This window comes from Alligator sinensis, unplaced genomic scaffold (assembly GCF_000455745.1).
Source record: "Alligator sinensis unplaced genomic scaffold, ASM45574v1 scaffold1223_1, whole genome shotgun sequence".
Lineage (NCBI taxonomy): Eukaryota > Metazoa > Chordata > Crocodylia > Alligatoridae > Alligator > Alligator sinensis.
In genome coordinates this window covers 764899-785400 of record NW_005842062.1, presented here as the reverse complement: position 1 = coordinate 785400, position 20502 = coordinate 764899, and the positions used below count along the sequence as shown (strand labels likewise).

The 20502-nt window shown below is 38.4% G+C and overlaps 1 protein-coding gene across 3 annotated transcripts in view; it reads right to left on the bottom strand.

Moving 5' to 3' along the window:
• GRIA2 (glutamate ionotropic receptor AMPA type subunit 2) overlaps positions 1-20502 on the bottom strand; it is a 143363-nt gene that overhangs the window by 47697 nt on the left and 75164 nt on the right. For all 3 annotated transcript variants that reach the window (XM_006023152.2, XM_006023154.2, XM_006023153.2), the window contains exons 5-6: positions 17315-17368; positions 12980-13141 (exon numbers count right to left, since the gene is read on the bottom strand). In XM_006023152.2, coding sequence (XP_006023214.2) covers positions 12980-13141; positions 17315-17368 — 216 coding nt within the window. The remainder of the gene's footprint in view (positions 1-12979; positions 13142-17314; positions 17369-20502) is intronic.

Here is a 20502-nt window from a genome sequence, read left to right as displayed (position 1 = left end):
GCAGTCTACCCTCAAGCGTGACCACGCTCCCCCATAACCTGGTGTCGTCCACGAACTTGGCCAGTGAGCTCTTCACCGCCACATCCAAATCATTGATAAAGATGTTAAAAAGTACTGGAGCAAGAACAGACCCCTGAGGGACAACCCTAGCCAGTTCTCTCCAGGACAACATAGATCCGTTCATTAGTTTTATCCATCTTAATGAACAAGAACAAATATCAAGTATTAAAATAATTAATTAGCAGTAGTAAAGCAAAAGTTTTAAATGTAATTTTTCATTCTATTTCCCTTTTTCAACAGTATATTTTACAGACATAGACACGAAGAAACCAAGACACAGAATGATGAAACATGTCAGTAATACAACCAAAAATACAATAACAGTCTCATAGTTCTCAGTTCCATGGTCAAGTCACTAGAAACAAATGATATATAAGATATATAAAAATCACAATAATAATTTATATTAATCTATGGAATTGAAATCTAGGACCTTTATGTTACACTGTAAATATTCTAGACTCCCAAGGCATGACATCACAGTTGGAAAACATTTACTTTAGCAAAATGAATGAAATTATTATAGTAATCTTACACCCACATTTAAATACAATGCACTCTTGAAAAACAACAACAATGCTGCAGCTGATAAATTCTCAACTGATTTATTGTAAATCAGAGAACATCTACCTTTTGGATCCGTATTACATGAAGGCATAAAATGTTCCTCATGGAACATTTGGACAAATGGAAATAGACTGTGTGATAGAACTGTTTATTGTTCTTTACAAACAGCATTAAACTAAACTGCTGACAAGAAGGCAACCACAACAATTCAGTCTACTGTTGCAATAGCAAAAACACTGGGAAAAATGTAGTTGAGGATGAAAATGAAATGTAAAAATGTGAAAACAAACAAAATCCTTCTCTAATATCGACACACAAAATAGATGTGAAAGCACTGGTGTGTATATTACAGTATAAATGAAATAGTTATGTAAATAATAAAATCTGATTGGTCAGCACTGAAAAGGATAATTTAATAAGAGTCTGATACACATGCACAAGAAATATCAAACATATGAAAAATATTAAGAAATTCTTTTCCAATGGGAAAAAGGAATTTAAAGTTGCTACTATCTGTTTAGAAGGACTTCTACTTTTAGAGATGGAGGATTGGTTACATAACTATTTGACAAGCAAATACTTAAAGATTAGAAATGCCACAAAACAACTGTTTTTTTTTTTATTTTTACAAGCAATACCACAGGAAACAAATTACCAGTTTAAAAGTCTCTCTTATCAGCTGCCTTCACCATCATCATTGTTATTATTATGTGATATACTGTTTCTATGTACTGTGAAAGCAAAACTATATTAGGATATACTATTTTTACTTATTATTATCCTATTAAATGTCACCAGCAAATAAAAATCTGCTCTTCTCTGAACCATATACCTCTTCCCCAAGGAAAAAAAATAGAAAATTATTAGTATAATATTATTAGTACTAGTATTAAAGCATATCTTTTAGTCATTAGTCATTACATGACTTCAGCAAATGTATTATTTCCCTTTATGATTTGTTCCCCAATCACCATTCTTTTTCATTAAAATTAATAGTCAAAGACCTATTCACTGTAGTTAAAATTTTATCATTGATGGGTCTGGATTATTATTCAACCCTTTTTCCCCCTCACACCATACCTATGGGTCCTGCTTTAATCTACCAAGGCTTTTTACAGCTAAGGAATTAAATGTTTTAATTAATTTTCTACTAAAAACAAAACAAAAAACAAACAAACCTGATTTATGATAATTTATAAAGGAGCCATAATCTGTTAAAACAATGTTAACAATTTGGTATTTGCAATTCATTGTACTTGGACGGCTTTTTTTAGTTTTGTCTATATTGTTAAAACATTTATAGGTCTGAACAGAATTTGCATAGGGAAATAAGGTAAGAAGGCCAGTAACTGTTAGATGTGCATGAGGTGTTTAATGAACAGAAATCTGAGTAGCAAAGCAAAGTAACAGCTAGATGAAATGGAGGCCAAGAAACTCATAAAAACAAAAACTGCAGGCTCGCATTTAAAATGTGTCCTCAATTATTTCTTTCTTATTAAATAAGGTAATAAATCATCATATTTAATAATTCAACTGTATCAGGGTGCAATTACACATTAGAGCTAACACGTGCTAATTCTAAGGAATGTTAGTTTGTGTTAAGGTTAACTAGTGCTAGTGATCAGTCACACACTCAGAGTTAATGCACTCTCTAATGCACTCTGCTCAGACCTCCTGCTGGTAAGCAAAGGGCTAATCTATGCCTGTCCTGCTCACCCATTCTCTAGCCATAGTATAGGTGGGGGAGGAGGAAGAGAAAGGGCCCTCCATGCCTCTTGAATTGCTATTATCATTTCCCAAATAACCCCACTGACCTCCATCAGCTCCCAGATCTCTCTACTCCACAATTGGCCCCTCTACCCCTGGATTGCTGCCCTGCCACCCCAGTCAGCCTGAGAACTGTGGCAGTGGCAGCAGCAGGAGGGTAGTCCCCCTTCCCTGCCTGCTCCCAGGTTCTCTGCAGCCTGTGCTTCTCCTGAGCGCCTAGATCCAGCCCCCACTGGTGCCCACAGCTGCCTGGCAGCTCCTGTCTCTCCCCGCCCCCCAGCCTCTTCTTCAGTCTCAGGGCCTGGGGGAGGTAGATCTGGGTGCATAGTAGCAACATGATTTGCAGATACCTGAGGAGCAGGCAGGGAGAGAGAACACCCCTACTGGCACCTCTGCCACTCTCAGGTTAATTGGCATAGCAGGGCATACCAGGTGTAGAAGGGCCAACGAGGGGCAAAAGGGGTGACTGGGGCTGCAGAGGAGTGTTCTGGGGGAGGTAAAGGTAGTGATTTTAGGGTTGGGAAGCAACTCTGTGGGGGGCAGAGGAGACAGCACCCCAGCAGCTTCCAACATACCCTCCCTCTTTCCTCCTCACTACTTCCCCATGTTCTGTAACCCCTGACAATCCCTCCCCTCTCACTGCTTTTCCTTCCCTCCTCACTCACCCAGTTCCTACCCACCTGTTGCCCAGCTGTTCCCAGCTGTCAGTTCAGCACTGTAGAGCCCTGGATGATAATAACTAGTCCACCTGGGAGCAATGCCTCCTGGGATACCGGAGGACTGCATATTGGTGGTTTTATCTCAGGTGAATATCCATAAGTTAATTTAACGCATGCTGGGTGCATCTACATGATGCGGTAAATGTGCAGTAGACTAATTCTACTGTGCATTAGCATATCATGGCAAAAGTTGTGCTAGTATACTAACATGCACTAGAATTAGTCTACTGCACATTAGTATCACTAAAAAGGCATGCACCAGTCCTATTTACTGTGCAGTAGTGCCACTTCCTGCACATTGAGTTAGTACCTGTTATTACAGGTACTAAGATTAATGTGCAGTAACTACAGTGCTTTAATGCACATGTAGATGTGCCTGCTATGTAGCATAGCTCAAAGATAATTCTTGCGTGAAGTGGTATAATTTTAAAATGCTGAAAGGGAATTTAGCATGTGTTAATGAGTCTTAATGGGTGATCATTCCAGTTTTAAGTGTTCTTAAAATAATCTAATTGTAATGTATAATCTCACCCTAAATTAGTATAGTCTGTAGACTCTGTGGAATTATTTGATTTCAAACCCAATCAATCTTTTTTTTTTCCATTAAAAGCAAGGAAGGTAGAAAAGAATAGCATTTTTGTAACCCTTTTATAAGAAGTCTGGTGTTATAAAACTGTAAAACCTAATCTAGACAAAGGAAATATGCCCGAAATGGCAGAGTTGCCTAATTTTTAAATTGTAGATTTATTTATCCTTACTGGATTATATGTAGCTTGCACGTTCTAAATGTCTACTTTGAAAAATTACTTTCTGTTCTCTTTTGCTCCTCAGTGTTGAAAAATGATCCATTCCTTTATTTTAGCTTGCAGAAGTAAATTAATTATTCTACATAACCTCCGTGCAAGCATGTACTTTATATAATGTCTTTGAATATAACAACCAATACTATAACTATATTGGCAGAACTGTATTACACAATTGGGTGGGGGTTAGTGTTCTCACTTCTTCCAGTTTATCAAAAGCCTTACATTATTTGCTATATTTCTGAAAGCTCTGGGTCCTGGAATCATAGGATTTTGGTAATGTATATGTGCTTTCATTTTTAAAAAGTGTTTAACAGTTATAAATAAAAGCTTGAAATTCTAAACCTATGAAGGCTTAAAAAGAAGGCACACAAAATGTCTCAGCTGTTGACAATTGTTTCTTTATATATCTGATGTGGACCTAATTTGCTACATCTGTATATATAGCTTCCATATTCAGTTCTTCAAAGCATTCTACAAATTCTCAGCATGTTACAGGGTTGTTGATTGTAGCCTTGTTGGTCTAAGGACATAGGCAAACAAGGTTCTTTGGGTAGATGTGATATCCTTTATTAAACCTACTAAATAGTTGGAAAAATTGTTCTTTGCAAGCTTTCAGGCACAAACACCCATCTTCAGGCAAGGAGGTGACTCTCGTTATGTCTGAAGGAGGGTATTTGTGCCCAAAAGCTTGCAAAGAACAAATTTTCCAGCTTGTTGTTGTTGGCTTGAAAATGGTATTTAAAGGTCTGTTTTTTGGGAATTGGTTTATAGCTGTAGATATATGCATTATAAGGGTTCAAGATGGGCAGCAGGGGTTAACTAATTTGTAAAAGCCTGTGTTTCACACATAGAGTTGCACATAGCCCTGGAAGTAGGCAGGCTGGCTCTCTAGCACAACAAGGCCAACGGATGGACGCGGCCTGAGAATTGTGGGGGGCATGCCATAACATAAGATCACAGCCTTCAAGGCAGACAGTTTGTCTAACACAACAAGGACACAAAGCCTGGAAACCAAGGAAGTATGTACAATACTGTCCCATAATACAAGATAAGTGACACCAGCTACAAGGCCCCGGAGCAGCAGGGGGGGGGCCTGAGTCCCGGTTTTGGGGAAACCGATCAAATTAGGAGAAAGTCCAAAAGGCTACGTGGATGTGTGACCAGAGACAGACAACCGAACAGAGATAGCCACAAATAATGAGTCATCAGGAGTCATCAAGGGGGAAGGAGAATACAAAAGCAGAGACATGAGATTAACAAAGGGTCCCTCCTTATTCCTTTGTCTCATCCCTCCTTCTCTTCCTCCTTGCCCCTCCCAGTCTTGCTCCCTGAGAGGGGTCCCTATCCCCATCCCCATCCCTGTCTCCCTGCCCCAGGAAGGGTCTTTGAGGCCACCATGGACAGAGGGCTAGGTCCAAATCCAGTGCCAACAGTTGTAGGCACTTAAAATAAATATTAAGGTATTCATACTACTTTATATAAGTAAAGCGTTTGCTTTTCCTGAATGACAAAAAAAAATAGCCATGCTCTCTGGTCAATGGAAGCCTGAAAAAAGCAGTCCAATATCCATAAGCCTTACAATCCAATTCTGTATGAAAAATAAGAGTCAGCTAAAATTATTGCAGATTATATAAATTATCATAAACTATATAAAACTCTATCTTTAAAGACAGAGGCTTTATTACAAGGAATTCAGGCTCTGTTACAAGGTCATGGTTGCCCAGTCCTATGTTATTTATACTGTAATGTCCTCCAGTTCATAATTGCTTTAAAACTATTAAGAAATGGTATAAAGTGGTATTTAAAGAAGTGATTCATTCAGGTTGTGGGTGACCCTGACATTACGTGTCAAGAATCTTTATGAAAAGCATGCTCCCTTGTACATGCATTTTTTTCACAAATATATGTTAATTTCCATTCTCCAGGTTATACCCTGCTGCTGTGTTGTCAAGTTATATCAGTCACATTGCATTGCATTTCATATCATCCTGTAAAATGACCCTTTTACAATTCCATTTGAATGTTAGACAAACAGAAGATAAGAGAACCATGGCCTCCAAGCACATGGAATCTACAGTGATTAGCCAGGGAGGTGTCACCGCTTTTCATTTACATATCCATAATGCAAAACTTGTATTGCCTCTTGGGTCCATTTGATACAGAATTTCAAAGGTTAGCCTAGAAGCTTATCTTGACAATTTTGATTGAATATTTATCTTACCTAGGAGGAGGGGATACAATGTTCTATTATTCTACCACTACTTCCTTTGGAGCTGGGAAAGACAGAACTATGTGAGAGGAGATAAAAAAAAACAAAAACTCCAACAAAAGAGTGCAGTGCTAGATATGAAGGCATTTTGGCTCAAGAAAAGTGGACGTGGATACCTCCAAAATCTCCCAAGTACACTTGCTATTAGATGCAGCATTGTGATGTTTTAACATCTTGCTGCTTGTTAAGTTTGTTTTTATAAATTTGATATACATCTTAGTCAGCCATTGTTTGAATATTGCACCATGTCAGATCCAGGACCGACTGTAAAGTTAAATTAAATTTAATAATTAATGTTAATTTTTTTTCCTAATAAATAGTGTGGAATGCTCAAGAGCAGACGATTTTGCTTTCACACAAGAAAGCAATTCCTTCTCATGTCTTTAATCCATGGCAAGCCATGCGATAAATATTGCAGAGAAACAAATAATTTTGGAAGTGTTAGAAGACATCTACATCATAAACTGGCAGATTTTAAATCTACAAAGGACCATTTTATTATGAAATCTGACTTCCTGCATAACACAGGCCATGTAATTTTACCTGTACTCTAAGTGAGATATAATTTACTATATCCCTTGACAATATATTCCAATGATTAATTATTCTCATTTCAAAACACTGGCATCCAATTTCCAGTTCAACTCTGCTGACTTAACACTCTAACTTCTGGTCTTGTGTTTGGTAAAGTAAATAGCTTATTAACATCAGATCTCATCTCCCTGCGTAAATGTTATATTTAAAAGCTGCGGTCAAGTCATCTCTTTGAATTCCTTCAGTCCCTCATTATAAGTGGTGCTTAGCAGACTGCAACTGACATCAGTGTGACTACCTTATGGAGTAAGGTACATCAACATGAGCAAAAGGTGCCAAAATCAAAGAAGAGCTCAGAAAAGAAGGATGTATAGATTAAATGCATAATTCACAGTATAACCATACTTCCACTGAATGCACCAGTGAAATCTACATATGTAAATTGAGGACGTGATATAGCTTCAAGCTTGTTCTGTCATGAAAAGAAGATAAGAAATTCCCCTGCAATAAGTTTTTAAACCCATTATATGCACAAAACTAATCACAGTACAATAATGCATCCAGCTGAGTACCCCCAAGCAAGCTGTCATAAATATGAAACACGGTACATTGTTAGGTGGCAGCAGCAGGAGGGTAGTCCCCCTTCCCTGCCTGCTCCCAGGTTCTCTGCAGCCTGTGCTTCTCCTGAGCGCCTAGATCCAGCCCCCACTGGTGCCCACAGCTGCCTGGCAGCTCCTGTCTCTCCCCGCCCCCCAGCCTCTTCTTCAGTCTCAGGGCCTGGGGGAGGTAGATCTGGGTGCATAGTAGCAACATGATTTGCAGATACCTGAGGAGCAGGCAGGGAGAGAGAACACCCCTACTGGCACCTCTGCCACTCTCAGGTTAATTGGCATAGCAGGGCATACCAGGTGTAGAAGGGCCAACGAGGGGCAAAAGGGGTGACTGGGGCTGCAGAGGAGTGTTCTGGGGGAGGTAAAGGTAGTGATTTTAGGGTTGGGAAGCAACTCTGTGGGGGGCAGAGGAGACAGCACCCCAGCAGCTTCCAACATACCCTCCCTCTTTCCTCCTCACTACTTCCCCATGTTCTGTAACCCCTGACAATCCCTCCCCTCTCACTGCTTTTCCTTCCCTCCTCACTCACCCAGTTCCTACCCACCTGTTGCCCAGCTGTTCCCAGCTGTCAGTTCAGCACTGTAGAGCCCTGGATGATAATAACTAGTCCACCTGGGAGCAATGCCTCCTGGGATACCGGAGGACTGCATATTGGTGGTTTTATCTCAGGTGAATATCCATAAGTTAATTTAACGCATGCTGGGTGCATCTACATGATGCGGTAAATGTGCAGTAGACTAATTCTACTGTGCATTAGCATATCATGGCAAAAGTTGTGCTAGTATACTAACATGCACTAGAATTAGTCTACTGCACATTAGTATCACTAAAAAGGCATGCACCAGTCCTATTTACTGTGCAGTAGTGCCACTTCCTGCACATTGAGTTAGTACCTGTTATTACAGGTACTAAGATTAATGTGCAGTAACTACAGTGCTTTAATGCACATGTAGATGTGCCTGCTATGTAGCATAGCTCAAAGATAATTCTTGCGTGAAGTGGTATAATTTTAAAATGCTGAAAGGGAATTTAGCATGTGTTAATGAGTCTTAATGGGTGATCATTCCAGTTTTAAGTGTTCTTAAAATAATCTAATTGTAATGTATAATCTCACCCTAAATTAGTATAGTCTGTAGACTCTGTGGAATTATTTGATTTCAAACCCAATCAATCTTTTTTTTTTCCATTAAAAGCAAGGAAGGTAGAAAAGAATAGCATTTTTGTAACCCTTTTATAAGAAGTCTGGTGTTATAAAACTGTAAAACCTAATCTAGACAAAGGAAATATGCCCGAAATGGCAGAGTTGCCTAATTTTTAAATTGTAGATTTATTTATCCTTACTGGATTATATGTAGCTTGCACGTTCTAAATGTCTACTTTGAAAAATTACTTTCTGTTCTCTTTTGCTCCTCAGTGTTGAAAAATGATCCATTCCTTTATTTTAGCTTGCAGAAGTAAATTAATTATTCTACATAACCTCCGTGCAAGCATGTACTTTATATAATGTCTTTGAATATAACAACCAATACTATAACTATATTGGCAGAACTGTATTACACAATTGGGTGGGGGTTAGTGTTCTCACTTCTTCCAGTTTATCAAAAGCCTTACATTATTTGCTATATTTCTGAAAGCTCTGGGTCCTGGAATCATAGGATTTTGGTAATGTATATGTGCTTTCATTTTTAAAAAGTGTTTAACAGTTATAAATAAAAGCTTGAAATTCTAAACCTATGAAGGCTTAAAAAGAAGGCACACAAAATGTCTCAGCTGTTGACAATTGTTTCTTTATATATCTGATGTGGACCTAATTTGCTACATCTGTATATATAGCTTCCATATTCAGTTCTTCAAAGCATTCTACAAATTCTCAGCATGTTACAGGGTTGTTGATTGTAGCCTTGTTGGTCTAAGGACATAGGCAAACAAGGTTCTTTGGGTAGATGTGATATCCTTTATTAAACCTACTAAATAGTTGGAAAAATTGTTCTTTGCAAGCTTTCAGGCACAAACACCCATCTTCAGGCAAGGAGGTGACTCTCGTTATGTCTGAAGGAGGGTATTTGTGCCCAAAAGCTTGCAAAGAACAAATTTTCCAGCTTGTTGTTGTTGGCTTGAAAATGGTATTTAAAGGTCTGTTTTTTGGGAATTGGTTTATAGCTGTAGATATATGCATTATAAGGGTTCAAGATGGGCAGCAGGGGTTAACTAATTTGTAAAAGCCTGTGTTTCACACATAGAGTTGCACATAGCCCTGGAAGTAGGCAGGCTGGCTCTCTAGCACAACAAGGCCAACGGATGGACACGGCCTGAGAATTGTGGGGGGCATGCCATAACATAAGATCACAGCCTTCAAGGCAGACAGTTTGTCTAACACAACAAGGACACAAAGCCTGGAAACCAAGGAAGTATGTACAATACTGTCCCATAATACAAGATAAGTGACACCAGCTACAAGGCCCCGGAGCAGCAGGGGGGGGGCCTGAGTCCCGGTTTTGGGGAAACCGATCAAATTAGGAGAAAGTCCAAAAGGCTACGTGGATGTGTGACCAGAGACAGACAACCGAACAGAGATAGCCACAAATAATGAGTCATCAGGAGTCATCAAGGGGGAAGGAGAATACAAAAGCAGAGACATGAGATTAACAAAGGGTCCCTCCTTATTCCTTTGTCTCATCCCTCCTTCTCTTCCTCCTTGCCCCTCCCAGTCTTGCTCCCTGAGAGGGGTCCCTATCCCCATCCCCATCCCTGTCTCCCTGCCCCAGGAAGGGTCTTTGAGGCCACCATGGACAGAGGGCTAGGTCCAAATCCAGTGCCAACAGTTGTAGGCACTTAAAATAAATATTAAGGTATTCATACTACTTTATATAAGTAAAGCGTTTGCTTTTCCTGAATGACAAAAAAAAATAGCCATGCTCTCTGGTCAATGGAAGCCTGAAAAAAGCAGTCCAATATCCATAAGCCTTACAATCCAATTCTGTATGAAAAATAAGAGTCAGCTAAAATTATTGCAGATTATATAAATTATCATAAACTATATAAAACTCTATCTTTAAAGACAGAGGCTTTATTACAAGGAATTCAGGCTCTGTTACAAGGTCATGGTTGCCCAGTCCTATGTTATTTATACTGTAATGTCCTCCAGTTCATAATTGCTTTAAAACTATTAAGAAATGGTATAAAGTGGTATTTAAAGAAGTGATTCATTCAGGTTGTGGGTGACCCTGACATTACGTGTCAAGAATCTTTATGAAAAGCATGCTCCCTTGTACATGCATTTTTTTCACAAATATATGTTAATTTCCATTCTCCAGGTTATACCCTGCTGCTGTGTTGTCAAGTTATATCAGTCACATTGCATTGCATTTCATATCATCCTGTAAAATGACCCTTTTACAATTCCATTTGAATGTTAGACAAACAGAAGATAAGAGAACCATGGCCTCCAAGCACATGGAATCTACAGTGATTAGCCAGGGAGGTGTCACCGCTTTTCATTTACATATCCATAATGCAAAACTTGTATTGCCTCTTGGGTCCATTTGATACAGAATTTCAAAGGTTAGCCTAGAAGCTTATCTTGACAATTTTGATTGAATATTTATCTTACCTAGGAGGAGGGGATACAATGTTCTATTATTCTACCACTACTTCCTTTGGAGCTGGGAAAGACAGAACTATGTGAGAGGAGATAAAAAAAAACAAAAACTCCAACAAAAGAGTGCAGTGCTAGATATGAAGGCATTTTGGCTCAAGAAAAGTGGACGTGGATACCTCCAAAATCTCCCAAGTACACTTGCTATTAGATGCAGCATTGTGATGTTTTAACATCTTGCTGCTTGTTAAGTTTGTTTTTATAAATTTGATATACATCTTAGTCAGCCATTGTTTGAATATTGCACCATGTCAGATCCAGGACCGACTGTAAAGTTAAATTAAATTTAATAATTAATGTTAATTTTTTTTCCTAATAAATAGTGTGGAATGCTCAAGAGCAGACGATTTTGCTTTCACACAAGAAAGCAATTCCTTCTCATGTCTTTAATCCATGGCAAGCCATGCGATAAATATTGCAGAGAAACAAATAATTTTGGAAGTGTTAGAAGACATCTACATCATAAACTGGCAGATTTTAAATCTACAAAGGACCATTTTATTATGAAATCTGACTTCCTGCATAACACAGGCCATGTAATTTTACCTGTACTCTAAGTGAGATATAATTTACTATATCCCTTGACAATATATTCCAATGATTAATTATTCTCATTTCAAAACACTGGCATCCAATTTCCAGTTCAACTCTGCTGACTTAACACTCTAACTTCTGGTCTTGTGTTTGGTAAAGTAAATAGCTTATTAACATCAGATCTCATCTCCCTGCGTAAATGTTATATTTAAAAGCTGCGGTCAAGTCATCTCTTTGAATTCCTTCAGTCCCTCATTATAAGTGGTGCTTAGCAGACTGCAACTGACATCAGTGTGACTACCTTATGGAGTAAGGTACATCAACATGAGCAAAAGGTGCCAAAATCAAAGAAGAGCTCAGAAAAGAAGGATGTATAGATTAAATGCATAATTCACAGTATAACCATACTTCCACTGAATGCACCAGTGAAATCTACATATGTAAATTGAGGACGTGATATAGCTTCAAGCTTGTTCTGTCATGAAAAGAAGATAAGAAATTCCCCTGCAATAAGTTTTTAAACCCATTATATGCACAAAACTAATCACAGTACAATAATGCATCCAGCTGAGTACCCCCAAGCAAGCTGTCATAAATATGAAACACGGTACATTGTTTGCCCTTTATATTAAGGTTGGTGCTTTATGTTTTGTTTTGTGTGTTGCAATTCACTGACCTGCCAACAAGTCTTATCTATGTAATTGCTATACAGGAATGGTTCTTATATTAAATTTAAAACACAGAAAAGGGTGTTATAATGTGCTATTAATGTAAACATCTTTTGTCCTAACGTATATTGTTCTTACCGCTTCTAGTTATTTGCTTTAATTGTGCTGGATCTCTCTACATTGTCAATATGCCTTACAAGCATTACTTGATCCTCTTAATTGCCCTGGAAGGTAAGAAAATGTTATCTCAGTTTTCCCCAGAGGAGAAAATAAGACTGAAGTTAAATGCCATCCCAATGTCACACAGCAGGTCACTCGGGACTGAAAGGAGACCACACCTCTCTTTCATACAGTGCTGTATTTTGCATATATTTTATAAAATTTTAGCACAAAATCTGAAACAAGAAAACTTTGTTACATCAGAAAGGTTTATGCACATGTGCGGTCCTGTGTGTTTCTGAGTGCACGTGTGTGATTTAAGGAAGAAAGTTTAAAATTCAAAGCGTATATAAAAACAGCAAATGTCAGTGCCTATATAACAGATGATCACATCAAACAATTGCACAATAAATTGCCAGGCACAAAAATAGAATAGTATTAAAAAAAATGTTTCAGACGTGTGACAGCACAGGATTTCTCTTCAACAGCTACATTGTAGGGATGCTAAAAGTAGCCTGGAGGAACATAGCATTTTGTTGGCACAGGACTTCCTCTGGCTCTTGTCTTCTTCCCCAGCCTCTTGCTTAATTTCCTTTATCAGTTACAATAAGTACAAATTAAAAACATACCTTAATTGTACTGGTGTGAGCTCCTGGATATTCTTTTTCCTCTAGGGTTGACCAGCGTTGTATAAATTTTGACACCAAGGGATCATCATAGTCTACTATCTGAAATCCTGAGACATTAGCTCCTCCAAACTGAATTTTTGATAGATCTCCATCAGTAAACCCCTGGGCACAGAAAACATTTATGCCATTTTTCAGTACTATTATCACCATTGTCAATATTACATACAAGTAAGAAGTCACCATACAATTTTTCTACAGAAATGTAAGCCAACATTTTCCTCACATAGGGTTTTCAATTTAAATCTTGGACTCCAGTGTTGTGGGCCAGCTATGGCTGGAAATGCTGGGAAGTGATCATGTTGCTTTCTTGATATTTCCATTTACTAATGTGCTGAAGTGAGAGATCTTTGTAATAGTGAGCACTTATTCTTGTGTGCAATCTTATTTCTTCCAGTGGGAGTACTCATATGGGTAGCCTGCCTTATTATCATGAAAAGTGGCTACATATATGGTTTAGCCCTGAGCAGGGACAGTGAGCATGCCAAATCACTTTCTTACTGTAGAGACCATTGCAGACAAGATGTGAGAAGACTGAACAAAGATATTTTGGTGACTTCAACTTTCTTATTCTCTCATAGAATAAAAGCTCTTCTAACCTACTGGAAGAGTCAAATCATTTAACGATATTATTAGAGACAAATCCATTGACAGATTAATGAGGACAGGCCTCCACTAATACATGAAACTGAATGCTTCTCTGCTTCACATATAAGGAATATATAAAAAGAGAAAATAGATGACAATGAAATATCACTTATTCAAATTCAAAGAGGTATGTTAAATTAGTTTTGATAAAGGAGGTAATCTACACAGAGGTGACTTTCAGTTTACTTGGAATCTGGTACAACCAGATATGTCCTTTGTTTCATTTGGAAAAACAATAGCTCTTTTTGTAAATTTATTTACTCTGCTCTAAGAAAAGACTGGAGCAGGCAACAGAGAGGGGCAGAGTTGTGAAAGAGCCTAGAAGTAAATGACTTTATATGGATGAAAAGGCTAATGAAAGGATTCAAAGAAGTGGTCAGAATGACAGGCAAGGAGCAGAGGATGATCTCAGCAGCTGCACTTTGAATGGACCAACAGGGAGAGCAGGGTGATGTGAGTATCAGAAAGAGAAGAGGAGGTTATAGTAACAAAGACAAAAGATGATGAGGTCTTGAATAAGTTTTCTCTGCCTTCTAAGGATGCTATTTGCTATTCCTCAGGTATTATAACAAAGCAGAGTTAAGGTAGATTGGGCACATTACTGGTGAATTTCCATATATTCCATATATATTTTAATTTCTCGTAAACTGAACTCTGAATGAATTCCACATGCATTTCATGTATGATTTTTGTAATCATAAATTAATCCTCAATTCATTTTATAGATGTTTACCTTCAACTTAATTTTTCCTTAACTGCTTTCTCAAGGAAACTCCTAACATGGATCTGTCTCCCTAAAAGGCCATAGAGTTGTTCAGAGTTCACAAGGGAGTCTCTAACAGAGTAAGAATATCTGTCCCATTCTTATTCTTAGGAACTTGACAGCCGCCCACAAGACTTAGGCAGTGACAGCTCTCAGCCCCCATCCTTTCAGGCCTTGCTGGCGTTTCAAACCTTGACAAGCTTAAGGAGTTCCATCAGAGAAGGATGAACCTATGAAGATCATGAGAAGACAGGGAAGATAATGAGCCTTGCAAAATTCACTGTGCATTCTCTTCCCCTATTGAGCTCAGGAGAATCATAGGATGGGGGATATTGCTTAACATCTCCTTTCTCCCAATCCCTCAGCACTTTCCTGAATCCTCAATATTATTTTAGTAACTTCTGTACATTGTAACTTTTGTGTGTGTTTGCAGAATGAAATCTATTGATTTCAACAGGTGTTTGTAGAGTGAGAACTGAGATTTGACCCTGCTCCCTCTGAGCCCGTGGAAATAAGACCAGTTCTAAGGTCAATACTGAAGGACTTCGCCACACCTGATGAAAAAGATGATGTACGAGTATGTATTTATTTATTATTCAGTTATTTGACTTCAATAAATCTGTTTTGCTTTTCATGATCCATTGCTGTCAAATCAACATAAATAACTATGCTAATAAATTTAAATTGAAACCCTGATTTGAGACACTTAACTTGAAGTACACCCAGAATGTTTTCATAATGAACAGACAAAGATGCAGCAACACTAGCCACTATGATCAAAAGCTGTCACAATTACTATGCTAATGCATTTTAGCTACTGCATACCACATAATAATATTGCTGCTCATTGAGGATAGCATTACTTACTGGTATGAGCATCACTATGGGAATCATTCAACCTTACACATATTAGTATCAATATGCTGAAATGAACCTGTACCACTTTTTTATTTTCTTTCCTTTAAGCTCAAGAAGTGATTTGAAATGAAACATTAATATTTTATAGTTTTTCACATTTCCCAGCACATGGATTCTTTTATTCTTAAAAAATTGAAAATGAAGTTCATGTTATTAAACATATTTCCACATTTCTCTGCTTTCCAAGAGATCTTAAATAGGTGACTCACTGTTAAACTAATGCCATTTTAGATCGTTCTAGATCACATTAAGGGTCCACTCAAAAACAAATCATATGCAAGTATCTTCCTTCACTGGTATGTGTTAGGGTAACAATATGGATTTTGGATGTTGGGGTAACGATATGAATTTTGGGAGTACTGAGAGTGCAGCTGAATGAAGGCTTTTTCCTGTGCCTCAGCAAAAAAGCTGCTGGTCACAAGATTGGATTATATATTAAAAGGTAACCTCAGCAAAAGCTGGTGGTCACAAGGCTAGCTGATATATTAAAAGCAACTAACTTAGCTTAAGTAAGCGGATTCTTAACAAAATGATAGGGTTCAAAGAGCATGATTTGTTAAGCAACCAGTGTCAAGAGACAAAAACAAAGATACAGCCTTGGAGATGGAGAAGTCAGCAAGAAAACCAGCAAGAACCAGTAATAAACTGCAAAATGACCAAAAGAAGATAGCGGTCAAAAGTTTTATGCATGCGCTCTTATCAGAGAGGCATGCAAATGAATGAAATACATTGGCAATACCATGCTAAGGATGCAAATAGTAAACAGAGGTGGAGCTTGAGATAGGAGGAGAAATGGGTGGAACCAAAGAAAGGTTATAGGAAGGTTAAATGTTAATATGTATGAACCAAGGTATAAATATTGGAAAGAACTGTTGTTCAGGGCTACTCCCCATATTCTGTCGGTGAGGGAGCTTGCCCAAAGCTGTCTCCATTCTGAATAAAGCTGTTGCAAGCCATGTGTGTTGGTGTTTGTTCCCTGCTCTGCTCTGGCTAATGAGTAACGGGATCCATGGGTAATTGGACCAGCGTCTCCCTAGTCATTGGGCACTGCATGGAGTCAGGGTCTAACAGTATGAATCCTATAGAAGGTAGGTCAGGAATAGGAAATGAGCATGACTTCACAGAACCCTTATAGGATCATAGGGAACAGAATGTAAGTTAGATCCCACTACAGCTCTGCTGTAACTTACCTTATTTCTAAACAGCCACCAAAAAATCAGGAAACAATATTGATCCAGCCTTTCCTGCCCACATGCAGGGGGGCTGGACTCGATGATCTGTAAGGTCCCTTCCAGCCCCTAACAACTATGAAACTATGGAAATGATTTAAAGCCACCCCATCCCAAAGCTCTGTTTTGGCCCCATGCCAAGGGGTGAAGTAACTGCCTTTAGATTTACTTTCAAACCCTTTTTTTTCAAAGCCCTTGAACCCATTAATCAGTTGGTGTAAATCAGGAAAGCATTACAGGCTTAAGATTTATGTACCCCAGTGAGAATCTGGCCATTCGTCAGAGGGAGCATGATTGTTTTCTATACATCTGAAGAAGGATAAGCATTCATGGACAGGAGCTTGCTTCAGCAGATGTTCAGAAAACAGTCATGCTCCCTCTCTGCCTTCACTGTAGTAGATGAGACAAACCAAGCTCCTCTTGTAAGGTAGGTTGTCCATTCTCATCATGTAAGGTAGGTTGTCCATTCTCATCATGATAAATATGTAGAAGTATATAAATATATACTTTGTTTAGTCTATAAGGTGCAAATCTACCCCATCATCTACTTAACTTCAGACTAACATGGCTTACTACATCTCTGTTTTCTATACATACTTTGGGAAATAAAGGAGAGGGTGAAGAGCTATTTAAGCTTATAGAGAATGATGACACAAGAACAATGGTATATAAATTGGTCACAGATAAATTGAGGAACTTAATGATATGAAAATCACTTACCAGATTCGCAATGATGTAATGGTAACCTTTTACGTGCTTCCCAATTGTAATAACCTACAGAAGAGAAGAGACAGCTCATGGTTAATTGGAAACATACAAATACTACATGAGTTTACACTCAGAACTAATACATACGATCAGATTTAAATTCTATCCATGAAGTTTTTTTCATCCATATTGACGCTGTTTGGAATATGGGCTTCCATTTCCTACAAATGTCCTGATCCTTAGCTGGTATAAATTAGCTCCACCAAAGATAACATTCCAAGATAAGCCAAGGTACACGGTACTTGAAAGGATTAGACTATCCTTCTAGGCTCCCGGTCAAGGGTCAGTCTACACCAGAAGCAGGCAAAATCTGGCCCATGGGCTGGATCAGGCCTATGATGGACTCCATTTCCCAGCAGTCCCTGCCCATGTCACTCCAGCTGGTTTCCATGGAGACCACCTGATTGACAGGGCCATAACAGGGTCTCCATGGAGACCAGCTCAAGAGGTGCTTGCAGGGCTCATGGCTGGGCAGGGAGCTGCTCCAGGGCTGGGGCTGGGATCTTGCAGTGATGACAGCATGGGCCAGAGCCAAGGCAGAGTTGCGATCAGCTGCCTGCATGCCCTGGGCACTCAGGCACTGGATCACAGCTCTGCCCCATCTCTGGCCCACACTGTCACTGCTGCAAAATCCCAGCCCTCGCCCTGGAGCAGCTCCTCACCCAGTCTTGACCCCTGCCAGTGCTGCTTGGGCTGGTCTCCATGAAGGCCCTGGCCCCACACTGTCATGGCCCCATTGATCCTGGGGTCTCCATGGAAACCGTCCGGAACAACACAGGCAGGTGCTCCTGGGAAATGGAGCCCAGTCACTGGTCAGATCCACCATTTTGCCCACCCCTGGTCTACACCCTGCACTGTTTTAATAGTATCCCCCCCAACAGATGCCATGCTTTGAAACCATCTGTCCTATGTTCTTTCCTGGCTTCCCCCTCAATTCATTGCTTTTCAATACTAATAATGAATATGTGCCACCCTCCCCCAAAGCTGTGTCCTGAGATGGTTCAGATGTCCTGGACAGCTGAATAGTGTGGAAAGGGAAAGTGGAGCAAAAGTTCTGCCCATCTTCTGTTATTCTGCCCACCTCCTAACTACCTACTCTGCAGAGAAACTGGCTTTTTATGCATCTACTCCTTCACCCTGCCTCACACATCACTGAACCAAAGGCAAAGAATCTGCTCCTTTGCCTCAGACTCCAGTGGTTTAATAATCCTGAATTAACCTTAATCAGCTAGTCATCCGGAGACGTAAATTCTCATATTTTCTATAGATGCACAGTCATTACTGCAATCCATTGTATAAGCACACATTGTACTGACAAAAGGACACAAAGTAGAGCATGGAATTGGTAATACCATTCTCTGTTCATAAATTGTGCTGTATGGGGTGTTGAAGAAATATTCACAATTAATGTCCCCAAATTACAGACCATACAGTCAGATCTCTTCTTCTGAGAAAAAGAACAAATAGTTTCACAGACCCACCTTGACTTTTAATCTAGTAAGATAAAATGTAGGTTTCTAATATTTAGAATGGCTGGAGCCCTCCTGTCTTTTTATGAATTTGAAGGATGTTTAGACTAAAACCACTTTCCTTGGCAATCACTCAAATGCTTAATACTTGAGATCATCTGAAATGTTTTTGCTACCAGTTTCATGATTTGAAGCAATATGGCTGAAAGCAAAATATTCAAAATGCAGCCTTCAGATCTAGAATTCACTTTCCTTACTAGCTTGACACAGCCTCAATCTCTTGGCAACCAGAACATAGTAATTATAGGCTTATATCTTCCCAGATCTTTTTTGTGATTATGCATGCACATACACATGTGTGAGTGAGCATTAATATAAGAAATGCTTTTGTCGACAATGGTCTGTATGAATACTGTAACACTTTTAAAAAATCTCTACATATGCTAGGAATCCTTGTGTTAGACACTTTTATAAATAAAATAAAATAAAATAAATGTCATATGTTATTCTTTTGAATATTATATTTTAAATAAAGAAAAATCCCTTGCTCATAACATACTTAAACAGGTAAATATAAAATGTTATGTTTTCTTGAACTTGATAATGGTAAATACTTAAGAAAGTATTGCTTCATAAAATATGATACTCAAAAATGAAAGTACCAATTGCAACTTTATGTATTGCATATAGTGTCAGACTTTTGTTTGTTAGAAATATTGGCTTCATTTATCTATTCAATATTCTATGAAAAATACATTATTTTCACATTTTAGCGTGTGTAATTTAAATGATTAGTGCTTAATTGTAACTATATTTATATTTGTTCATAGTGCTTTTAGATTGTACAGATTAATGTACCATACAAATTATATTTTTTTTCTTTAATTAATTGAATTGTGAACTTCCTGGAATAGCAGATAACAAATTAAAGTTTGGAAATTGATAATAATCAAAATTGTATATAAAAATTATAGGGGAAAAAAAAACACAGGAAAAATGATACTGCCCAAAGCTGTCATATCTGTTCCAAATGAGAAACAAATTATCATAGAATAAGAGATTTAGAAAGGACTTTCAGATCATCCTGTCAAATCCCCTGCACATGCAGGATTCAGTATTTCTGATCCTTAATTACAGAACATTCTTAAACCTAAACTGTAGAACATGAAGTAGATTTATATGAATAGGACTTTTATTTGTTTTGGAGGCAATTTTTAAAAAGATTTCTTTTCTAAATCTAAGGATTCATGAATAGCTAATTAAATTAAACCAGAAAATCTCGTGGCTTTTGGATATTGTATATTCATGGTATTTATATATTTTACTTGATTTGTTTTCCACTGTAGCTGTCATGATATCTGCATCCCTGCAAGTAATGAAGTCACTTCATGTAATGCCTTATCAGCCTGCAGCAGTGACTTCAATGGGCATAGTCAGGGGTTTCAAATTAGATGTGGCCTATAATCGGGATATATCCTTGAGAACTATTCTGGAGCCAAGGACTATTCACAGAAATAACTGGTGCATTTGGATGGAAATATTTGCCAGATCAGAGCCTTCAGAGTGATATCAACATGTTCTAGCACACTGGTTTTTACTGAAGTCATCTGATCAGTAGTAAAGGCACCCAAACCCTCCTTTTGAAACTGGTAGCCCTCCTCTCCATTCCTG